General features: G+C 40.9%; 2 protein-coding genes across 3 annotated transcripts in view; one reads left to right on the top strand and one right to left on the bottom strand.

The window, feature by feature from the left end:
* btbd7 (BTB (POZ) domain containing 7) overlaps positions 1-5,840 on the bottom strand; it is a 61,552-nt gene extending 55,712 nt beyond the window's left edge. For both annotated transcript variants that reach the window (XM_076272733.1, XM_076272734.1), the window contains exon 1: positions 5,405-5,840. The gene's annotated coding sequence lies outside the window, so the exon portion shown is untranslated. The remainder of the gene's footprint in view (positions 1-5,404) is intronic.
* A 2,626-nt stretch (positions 5,841-8,466) lies between these two features.
* Positions 8,467-9,812, top strand: LOC143109491 (cytochrome c oxidase subunit 8A, mitochondrial). Its single transcript, XM_076272243.1, has 2 exons — positions 8,467-8,780; positions 9,337-9,812. Exons 1-2 carry the CDS (start codon positions 8,661-8,663, stop codon positions 9,445-9,447), a joined length of 231 nt encoding a protein of 76 aa, XP_076128358.1. The 5' UTR covers positions 8,467-8,660; the 3' UTR covers positions 9,448-9,812.
* The last annotated feature ends 2,228 nt before the right edge of the window (positions 9,813-12,040 follow it).

The raw sequence follows: 12,040 nt of genomic DNA, 5'->3' as shown, positions 1-12,040 counted from the left end.
TACTAAAGGGACGAGAGGGGAGCAATCAGACCTGCCGGCAGCGGTTATGAAACCTGCCAGCATCAGAGTACAGGGAGAGGAAGGGATAAGGTAGACAGGGCCAGTCTGCAGTGGGAGGAACCTCATTCACAACACAGGAACTCAAGGACAGATTTCTGACAGTTCAATTCCAAAAGTGCTGAGATGCCAGTGATGAATATTCCAGCTTGTGATTGATGGCTTTTGATATTTTCCGACATATCCCTGTTCCATTTGTGTTGTTCCTATTTTTTTCACCCATGATTGTCTGCATTAGAGTTTGTGCACCCCGACATGAACTTGACAACTGTTAGAAAGCAAAGTTGATGTTCAAATGGGTCTTTTCTACTACAATAGTTGCAATAATATATATTTTTAACAGAAACATTGTATTCCTATGAATTAAACTCAGAGGAGCATTTAGAGGGAGTTATTCTGACCTTCACCATTACATGGACTACAGTCAGACTAACAAACAATAGCAACCATGTTGCAATATGCACTGCTACATGGTAGAATGTGAATATTTTTGATGATCATACAAGTCAATTTATGGACTCTCCATAAACTGAATTCTGCATACAGTGGGCTTAGCATTACAGTTTGCATTTCTGAGGCATGCAGTAAAACAGCAGCGCAAGGGAACAGTGTGAGAGAATACTCAAGATCACACTCAGACAAACTCAGGCTCACACTCAGACAAACAGACAAACACACACACACACGTCCCCTGAAAAAGCAAGCTGTTCTCCAAGGACAAACCATAAAAATGATATTAATACAGTCATTTGGCATATTGATTAAATTCTACATGGGCTGTGATGGCAGTTATAGGCCCTAAAGAGTAGGTCTACAGAGCCAAATACCTGCCGCTTTAACTTCATCATCAGATTTGTCAAAACTTTAGCAGCAACACTAAAATTAGGGCCACTCTGGTCTGTTTTTGTCCTTCAGCACTAAAAAGGGCACACATTTTAAATAAGACGGGAGAAATAATGCATCAGGAGTTCTGCAGAGATCAGAATATGAAAGAGAAGCGATTCCATCAAGTCCTGAATACATGAATATGGAAAAGAAGCTAATGGCACCACAGCACTCATAAAAAGACACGCAAAGGGAAGCCAGGAAGAAGTCCCAGAACAAAAAGTTAACTTTTCATTAGGCTAATTCCATCACAGATGAATTGCTGTATGAGGACATTTCCAACATCTAGGCTAAGAGTTCACTCAGATGAGAAAAACACTTGTCTTTCCCGTCTACACAGTGTCCTTGTATGAGATCAAAACCGTGTATTTCCAAAGAACAACTCCTCGTCCTCATTAGATTACACTTATTATTGCATGCTACTAGAAAATAATGGGGATTGCACTGATTCATAGTGGAAGCAGTTCATTTTCTGTTGTTGGCCTTGGATTGACAGAGGAACGGGTGACCCAACTTGGGTCCTAATTTCACTGATGGGCAAGTGTTAATGAGCAAAGTAACGAGCACAGTCCACCACGCATGAACTTGGCAGATATTACGATGCATCATAAACCAGTTTGCCAGGCACCCATTGGAGCAGCAATCAAGTTTGTAACAATCGCTCATATTTGGAAAAAAATAACCTACATAATAGTTGCCAAATTTGGATATGCCATCACCTTAAAAATACAATGAATATTAAGTTATTGGACGACTGTTTCCGAATAACCAAAAACCCAGAATTCAATCACAATATTGTGTATTCAACACAAGGAATGGCTGCGCTGATGGTGACGGGGTTAAAGGAGAATTCCGCCGATCTTTCACATAGATCTGTTTCTCGAGGTCATCGAGCACTGTTGGTACAGAAAACACCCCAAAAACAATCGGTTCTACCTAGCTCGAGATGCTGCAGCCAACCGCTAGAGCTGCAGATAGTTACAATGCTACACTCTGGGGGCATGTTCATGCCCCCAGAATACAAATGAAAGAATATCGTACATAGTGAATATCGAAAAAGGAATTACATGTTAGCGAGTTAGCTTGTTGAGGTTCCTTGGTATCGACAACAGACCCCAGTATTGCATTGCTGCAACCTTTGAGGTATAGAAAACAATCAAATCGTTGGCTTAAAGCAGGGGTCTCAAACTCAAATGAGCTGGGGGCCACTGCTGCCAACGTCATCCGATTGGAGGGACATGTCAGTGTTAAAGAATAATACAAAAAATAATATTTCTGAAAATGCAATGATTTTTTTTCAAATACTGTATTACACATATCTGCAAACAGGAAGTGCAAGTCTTTTTATCTCTTTTTAGACACCGGTGCTAGCCACCTTAGCTTATAAATAAAAATGATAAAATAAAACAAAAAAGCATAAAAACAGGTAAGTTGGTGTTTCACACCAAATAAAAATATTTTCCTCTCATAACTTATTTACACCTGGCAAACTTTAGGTGCCAGGGTTAAGAAAACAACACCATTGGATTTTTTATATCAAAATTTAAAAAGGCCATGGCTTGAAAGTGGTCAGAGATAAAGTCCTACTGTAAATGTAAAAATCTTTGAGTATAAACAAAAGTTTATGAAGGGGGTAAATAAACATATTTCAGCAGGTTTGCTTTCTTTTTTGTCATATTACCCACATAACAAATGTAAGGTGTAAGCTTAAACCAACAATAGTAAACTAGCCTATAACCACAAACTGTTATTATAGGCCTACAATAAAGTAGCCTGGTCAAATCAGTTCCTATCGCGGGTGACTGTAGTTCTTCAGAGCCCTATTTTTACTACCCCTGCTGTCTGTACCACATCCATTACGGACACCATCATCACGATTACCACTGCCACCTCCAGCTATGTTGGGCAGAGGGTCGAAATAAGCATGGTATGCTTAGTGGACACCATCGTATACACGCAGAGACGCAACCCCATTCAGACGCACCGTGACTATCACTGTAAATAGACAATCGATCATAATCTCCAAAAGGCAGATATTCTCATAGGTGAATAACATAACCTACCCAAGACTTCATCAAATCAAACGTGAACGTTTTTCAACATTTGGTGTAGGCCTATTTCTGCCTTAATTTGTGCAAAACTATGGCCTGCATCGCTTCCGGGTCATTACAGACAAATGAGACCCCTGGCTTAAAGAATCATTATTGCATGGAATCGTGATGAAACTTGCTATTTACAACCCTAGTGTGGTTATCTAAGCAACACAGAGCATAAGCATTATGACACATCAAAATGGTTATTTCTCACCATTATGTTGATTGATTACGTTCTTTTTACATAACCCATCCCAATAAACACACATTAGGCCAAAGTTTTCACTGCATAAATCAACCTAAAACTTTCTCAGATGAACAGTGAGTCCATTTGACAAGTTGGTTAAGGGTGAGATAAAGATAATCTACATATACTACCACACTGTCCCAGCAATGACCTGATTAGATTACCATATAATTTTATCACATGGAAATTTTTGATTGCATTGATACAATGCTCATATCTTGACAGACAACTAAGTGAGGGGGATGGAGTGCTGGTGAATCGTAAACATACAAATCACAGACAATATCACTCCTGAATAAGCAACACCATCAAAACATCCAAACAGCTAAATAGGCAGAGACAATGACAAAATGTAAGTCTAGCCTATCTGTGTGTTAATGACATTTTATATATAATCTTCTGTAAAATATTGTAGTAATTCAATTGTTCTGATGTAGATAGCTCTGCAACCGATCAGATTTTAACGCTTTAGGTAATGTTCAGAAAAGGTTGTAGTAAATTTATATGGGGTTTGAAATAGAAATATGAAGGTATGCTGAGATTATAGAGACTCACGTCTGCACTACTGTAGAACAACCACAATTTAGTGAGCAAACAGCAGCCAAAGGGAACTGGATCTGATAAATGAACCTCGGAAATCCGAATGAACGTTTATTGTGACTTGAGAGAACACTGCATTAACATCCTAGAAAGTAACTGAGGAAGCCAACCAGTATAGTAGAGACAGGAAGCAACATGGACAATACAATTTGAATGTCACTGGATTTCTGGATGTCATTTACATATCCACAATTCCTAAGATTTATTTGGACCACAACCGAGGGAGGTGTGGAAAGTATAATAGAATGTATTGGATTTAGGCCTGGAACCAAACTAATTATCAGTCATGTCACTGGTGCCAGACTTGTTGAAATAAATTAGGAAGACAGATTTACCACAACACTGATAAGGTGTAGGGAAGATGCAAAGTAAAAATTCACCCAAAATACTCCTCACACCGTCTATTTCTAACACATAGGCCGTGATCGTTTACACCTTATCAATTCATTACCCTACATGTATTCATTACAAGGATGTCTTGACTCTCAGAGAATAGTCTTCCAGTGTCATTAGGGAAATTAACAAGAGAAGTCGGTTGACAGACAGCTTAACTAGTATCTAACTGATTACAAAGAATCAAACCATTGATGTTTGTTTTTTCTTCAAATAAAATCGAATCCAGGTTCCGATCAAAGAAATTATGTTGCAATCTCGGTTTCCTGTAGGATGGAATGTTGACCATCTCTGCTAAACTAAACAATTTAGCTTTAACGTTACTTAACGTTCAGCCCAACCAGTTCCCGGCTAACCATTAAAAGATCCATGAGCTTCGTTTAAATGGATGCCGTTAAAGTACGTTTCATTATGAATTAGACCTTGTAAAATGCGTCTGAAACAACTTTGTCTCGGTATATTCACCTGACAATTGTTGCAGTTTAACGTTAACGTTACAAACCCTGGAAAGAAACGTATGATTAGCTAGTGAGCTAACGTTGGTGGGCTCGTCCGACGTAAACGTTAGCTCAATTAACGAATATAGGATACTCAACTAGATAATGAGAGCTATACTGTGGCTTACTAAAAAAATAACACACTGTAAACGAACCGAACCTAACAGGAAGCCTGCTTCTAACTCGTACAAAGCCAGTAAATCTTGACTAAGTACTATAACTTTAGCCAAGACTGTGGCAGTCAAGCGCTGATGGCTAGCAGGCTATCTAGCTAACAGTTATCTAGCGGACTGTCATGCCTTTGTGTGACATACCTTAACGATAGCAGTTTCAAGCTTGCTGTCCATCTAACTATCTCAAAGTCTTTATGCCACGAGGGTTGGGGGTATTAGTGTATGATATTCACCAAAACAGCTTTTGCGGGGCAACTTAACATGCAAGTTGACGGACAATTGTCCAACAAACAGGTTTACATCAATGCTAACACTAACACAGACAGTTAACTAACGTTATTGGGCTACGCTAGCGACAATTCCAACACATTGCCAGCTGAGGTTAGCGACAAAAATGTAGCCAGGCAGCTAGTTAGCTAACACAGGCTAACAAGAGACACCTATGATAGCCCAACATACCTGAGTTAAGTTTGATGTCTTGAGTTTGATTGTGCCCTTGTTTCCTTTCTCGCGGCTTTGAAACTCCAACCTTCAAGTTAGTCCCCGATTGAAGAATCACGTTGGATGTGACTTCTCGGCCAATGTTTAATTATGATGCTTGATAAGTCTCTTGGCTTGCATAGGTAGCCCACTTGCCTAGCTAGCTAACCCTAGCTAACTAAATACACACAGCCATAACGTTAGTTCTTGCATTCTTCCTCGTCATCTTGACAATTGGTTTCCCACATACATAGTGTGCGATACTTTCTTCCTCTCTTTTCAAACGAAACTCGAGAGAATGTTCTACGAATGCATTGATTTTTCAAACACATCAACCTCTATCTGGTCAAAGTCCAATACAAGCTCTTGTTATGTTGATCCACGGCCACTCGTTGGTTGGTAGACAAGGAAATGCAACGTAAAAATTGGCTAGATAGCCTGTGAGCTACCAGTCAGCTAACCAGCTGACGAATGAGAAAAGTCGACTGTTGCATTTTTATGACCAAGCAAGGCAGGGGCTCCCACTCGCGGTGGTCGGCCTCCTTGCAAATATTTTTTTTGTCTACGCACACACCAGATGGACACATGAGAATCAGTGTTGGCTTTTGCAAAGTTATACATAGGCCTACACTTCAGCAATTATGAAGAACTTGCATGCTTTGCATGTAGTTCAGCTGTTCATTTTCATGTTAAGGTAAAAGCATTCCACTTGTCTATGCTTTCAGCCAATGCCAGAGCCATAGAGAGTTGTTACTACCCCTATCCATGCATGCAGGCTGTTCGACCATTTTGTTAGGTTAGCCTACTACTTGAGCCCAATGATAATGATTTAAAAAATAGCCTACTTTTTGTTGAATACATTTGAATATGGGTCCTTAATTTGGCTATCTGTCTCGACCACTGACATATACTGTCTAGATATTGGGCTGGGCTAGACATAGACCTATCTTCACTTCACTACCTTCAACTGTAGCCTAGTCTACATTCAGTTTAGAATATCATTTAACTGAATTAAACTTAAATACACTGAGCGTATTAGGCTTCATAAGTGTTTATTATCTCGTCTGTGGAGGGTCTATCAGTGAAGTCCATTGTCTATCAATTTGGAAGGGAGAGTGCAGGCTACCAACAAACAAGTATAGGCCTAGTTAGTCCTGTCTTGCAGAGTTTTAATCATCGTCATCATCATCACCATCGTGATCATTGTCATCATAATTTTAATCATCATCATCATCATTATACTACAGGATTTTAGCCAGATCTTGCTGATGCAGATGCCTGGATAATTTTACAGAATGGTTGCAGTTAAAAATGTTGACACTGCAATAGCGTTGTATCTCCAAAAGGGTGCACCAAATTAACACTTTCATGCAATGTAAGTGCTCAGAAAAAGATTTCTGAGCACATTTACCCATGGAGAACGGATCATAGTAGTATACCGGAAATATTGGAATGGATAGGATCTCTCTAATTGTTATTACCTGTGTACGGTCAGGTCCTGTTTCAGCCATGGGGTTAAATAGAAACATTGCTGAAAATGTAGTGTGTGCGTGCATGTGTGTTTGTGTGTTTACTTGGGCTTGCCTGCATGCATATGTGTGTGTGCATGGGTATATGTGTGTGTGTCTGTGTGTGTGTGTGTGTGTGTGTGTGTGTGTGTGCACGCGCGCGCATGTTCAGGTGTGTGTGTGCACATGTGTGTGTGTGTGTTTGTGCATGTGTCATGGATGTCGTCTGATTCGGGTCGCTCCAATGTGGTTATAATGACTATAATGACTCAAAGCAGGTTTGACTGGAGGTAATCTAACACTCCTTTACCCACACCTAAGGCAGGTCAGCAGATGCGTGGGAGGATCACAGAGCAGATGTCTTCCTGCATCTGTCCAAGTCTTTACCTGGTCTTCATTAGATCACATGAAAGTTGAAAGAGGGAAACAGAACATAAACTAAACTTCAGAAGGTTCACTGACCAAATGCACATAAAACAAGAAAGAAATGTTCTAAAATTCAATCTTTTTACTCACAAAAACTAAAAAATTCCGGCTGCTACCAGTGGCAAGGTTAGCATTGTGATTAGTACTACACAGTTATTTCTTAAGGCATTGACTGTGTAGCACCCCAGCAGCATTGTCTAAAGCATTAAATTGTCTAAGCAGCACTCAGTGCTCTTTTACCTGGTCCACCTGCCTGCTTGTTAAAACACGTTGTTGCCACATTGATGTTTAGCCATCCACAGTGACCCGTGGCAGCGTGTCCGGGCCTCTGACAGGTGACACAGAAAGCACAGGTGGCCTCCTCTCTTCCTCACCCGCTGGCAGCCTTTGATCTGCTCGCCTAATCAGATCACTCACAATTAGGCCACAATTGTAACCGAGCAGATACAGGGCCACAGAGCCAGGTGTTTCTCCTGTCATGTCAATGGCTTTACTAAGGCCAAGTCGTGTGTGTGTGTGTGTGAGTGAGCGGGTGTGTTTGTGTGCGTGTGTGTGTGTGTGTGTGTGTGTGTGTGTGTGTGTGTGTGTGTGTGTGTGTGTGTGTGCGTGCACATTATGTCTATGAGTTACAGATCAGGGGAAACATAAGATGACAGCCAGCTTGATAAAAACCTCCCATAAAGCCCATCAGTCAATGGTCCTGTGTTGAGCTCACTGCAGGAGTATTACACAACAGAACTGATGAAGTTAATTGCAGATCATTTATTCTCACAAAGACAAAAGCCATGTGCCATTTTTGGAAGTTTTATGTTGTTTAGCTCAGATGCTCCCATGATGTCATTTAAAATCCAGCTGAGTAGATTAAGGCAGGACAGATTGGTAGATCATTGTGGAGAGGCAGGTCATATCAGCCATCTTTCTGTTACCTAACCTTGGCTCATTAACACAGTGTTTGTCAAATGGTGTGTGTGTGTACGGAAAAGGGAGAGACAGATGAAGAGAAAGATGAATGGCAGGAGCGAATGCAACAGAGTGACAGGGTGTCTCTAGTCCCACCCACATGTTGGGGCCATTGCCGTTGTCAGTTTCATACTGTAGGATGTACTGGGATGTTCTTCAGCACTTTTGAGAGTGGAGCTCAGGGGTTTGTACACAAGGACACCCCTCTCTCCCTCCATCTCTTTCTCCACCACACACGCACACACTCACACACACACACACACACACACACATACACAGACACACACACATAAGCACTCACACACACACACCAGGTTCTGGTGTAGTAGTTCACAGCTAGGATGCTGAGTCTGCTGAGAGTGACTTCGCAGCCTGTTGCTTTGGGCCGGGCTAAAGGGATTCTGCAGGAGAGACGCTCCAGTATCTACAGCAAGCCTCCCAAGAACAAGATTGGAGCTGGGGTAAGTGGTGCAGAGTTTTAACCTTTGAAGTGGTAGTATACCGAGTGGGTGCAAAGATCTAAAGATTTGTGCACGTTTGGAATTTTCTGGTTTTAATGCTGCACATCTAAAAGCAGTTGTTATTGCAATAGTTGCTACTTTCTGTTTCACTTTATGACAGAAATGACAGGTGACGTATTTACCATTGTACTTCAATTGTTGATTGGTCAATGAAAATTAAAGCTAAATTATTTTCTTTCAGATTTTTTTTGTCAAACATTTTTATACATTTAGTTTTGTGCTTAGATTTATGTTTAAACCATATACAGGGGAAGAACAGGTTCAAAGCTAACATGATTGCTATTTTATGTAGATATGCAATTATAAGATATTGCCAGGAATTCAGTCTCAAATCCCTTCCTGTTTTATATCCTAAATCTAACATTTGTTATTACACACATCAAACAAACATGCTATTATCAAACCAAGAATAAATGTACTGGGAAGCAGGCACACGTATGATACTTGTTAATGCGAGATGGAAATGTACAGTGAAGTCTTTTATCTTCTTCCTCAGCAAAGTTTCTTCATCATGTCTGTGTTCGCTACGGCCATGCTACTACCTGCCGGCTGGATCCTTCACCATCTCCCCGAATACCGCAAAAGACCCCGGCCCCCACCCTCATAAGAAAGCTGGAGCACCCCTCCCCCATCGCCCGCTGTACTCAGTAAACCCTGGCTGCTTCTGAAGCCTTATTCACCTCCACTAGATGTACCTTGAATTGTTTAGAGCCATCAGATGGAAAATGCCTAATGAATGCAATGCCCACTACCAGCCACACAAAAGAACGACCTCTCGATTAAAAACCTTGGGGAGAACGATGTCCAAAACGTTTATTCATACATTCTTGGTCAGTGCAGCAGTGGTATGTCTTGGTGTTTAAGGCCTTGGAAATAGGGCCCCTATCGTCACTGCAGTGCTCACTTGCAGTGACACGTACAATGTAAACAACTGCAAATGCATTTTTCAATGTCAATAAACCTGTGAACCTGTGTCTGCCTCTTGCCTGTTGGAATGAATGGTCACTGATTTCTGATGTGGTGTTTCCCAATGTTGCATGCCCTTACAAATACAAAATGTTTGCGGCAGATTTGCAGCAAACTTGTGGGTGATTTGTGGGAAACAACTGACTTCACTAGAAAATATTGCCAGAAGTTTGCCAATGTTGGCCAGAGGCAAATTTGCAGCAAAGTTCTGGCAACAATGAGAAGTTCACTAGTGGCAAACGTGTTCGCCAGTGATTTGCCACCACACTTAACCAATAATGGCAAACTTCCAGTGAACTTCTGGTTACAAACCTAATTTGCATATTACATTGCTGCAACATTGCCAAAAGTTAACTACAATTGTTTGCCAGAAACCTAATATGCATGTGAAAATATGACCTTGCCGCAAATTTGCGGCAACTGTTCACCAGAAACCTGACATTTCTGTGAGGGTTTTACCATTTTGTTGAGCCATGTTTTTATAGGCAGCCATTTCATAATCCTCAAATTCATTTTGACATATGGTAATGTGAAAGATAGATAAACACTAATCTAACACACAAACCCCAGGCAATTCATTAAATTCATATGTCCAAACTCCTGTCTGGAAAGCTTTTACAGATGCCACCAAGCATATTACCAAAGCACATCCGTTAGCAAGTCTGCTAGCTTTTATCAGTGACAGCTGTGCTGCTGTTGGTGTTTGCAAGACAAGTCTGTTGACTTAGCTAATTCGCTTGCTAATTAAAGGGTGAAAAGCCTTACTGCTGCTTTAATGTGAAATGTGAAAACACTATACTGTTATTCAAATCTCCTTTACCATGAACCATTCACAGAGATTTCTTATGAAGCCCTATAAACTCTAGTATAGGACAATGTCATACAAAAAATCCCCCACATTCTATCTACCCCTCTGCTTGCTGGGTGGCCAGTGCTGTTTCCTTGTGAAGGGGACATAACTTAAGATCGTCAGAAGGAGATAGTGCCAATAGGGCGCCGTTCAACCCAGCTGACTGCTAAATGCCCACAACAACAAAGGAAACTCCACCAGTAACAAAAGTGGTGCTATATCTGGACCAGGCCAGGCCATCGAGGTCCGTGGGTTCAGAACAGTGGAGTCTGGCATGCTGCCAGCAAGAGAGCCAGCAGAGGCAGCTGTTTTAGTAGTGGCTCCTAATGGTCCATTGGCACAACTGTGTGCTGTAAACAGTCAAGGATCGTATGTCTTTCATGTTTTGATGAATGATACATTTGTGAGTTTTATGCAGATTGCTGTGATATTTCCATGCACACTTAGAAGAGAGCAACATACAGTACAGTACAGGGCAATCAAGTTTTAGCATTATATGGGGTAGGATATGGGGATGATAATTTTTGTAAGATTGTTTTTTTTATGACCAAATGTTCATGTCAGTATCTGTGTTGTGTCAGTTTTAGGAGAATGTTTTGGTGCTTTGCTCCTCCATCATTTGGTATGGAAGAGATCACAGCCTAGACCAGCACCCACTTAGCCACATGTTTGGTTGATCTCAACTAGATGCTCTTTGTAGACATATGTTGGACTAGAGCTACGGTCTCCCACAATGCACTGCAGCTGAGGTTCCGGGAGAACTTTGGGGGGTTATTGTGTGTGTTTCTGCCTTTGTTTACTGTTTATGGATGTCTTTTAGTGTAGCGTGAATCCCTCTTTAGTTCTGCCTCTTGTGTGACCCTTCTTTTCGCTGTGTGACCACCCTCTCTATGAATGGTGTGTTATTGACTACCCTTGTGTGTACCATGTATTTTTATATGGTCTGAGTTTTTGCTCCTGACTGAACACATCAGCTAGCCTAGAAATCTAGACGCACCCTAGCGGCAGCAAATGTGGCTCGTCAGGCTACACATCAGCTTGATTAGAAGCACACTCGTTTAAGTCATTACACACCAAGTCTAGATGTGTAGTTTTTCTGAATTTGGTTATTTATGTAATATCATTATGCTAAATGACATTTTAGGTTTCAAAATCATCTTACTGAGAAATGTCTACACGACTGAGTTGTTCTATACAGATTCATCAACATGATTGAGTTGTTCTATACAGAGCCATCAACACATCCCTGACTGTGTGACAGAGGAGCAATACACGTCCTTTCATGAACTGAAATCTGCTTAGAGGAAGTATGCCATTATTACAGTTATAGTAGTATAGTTATAACATTAAATTCAAATAAATTTTACTGTATTAGATTGCATGT

Source organism: Alosa pseudoharengus, unplaced genomic scaffold, assembly GCF_046254945.1.
Source record: "Alosa pseudoharengus isolate Yale_2024_CS ecotype anadromous, Long Island Sound unplaced genomic scaffold, YU_APseudo_1.1 YU_APseudo_1.1_scf_7, whole genome shotgun sequence".
Taxonomy (NCBI): domain Eukaryota; kingdom Metazoa; phylum Chordata; class Actinopteri; order Clupeiformes; family Clupeidae; genus Alosa; species Alosa pseudoharengus.
This window is presented reverse-complemented; position numbering and strand designations above follow the sequence as displayed.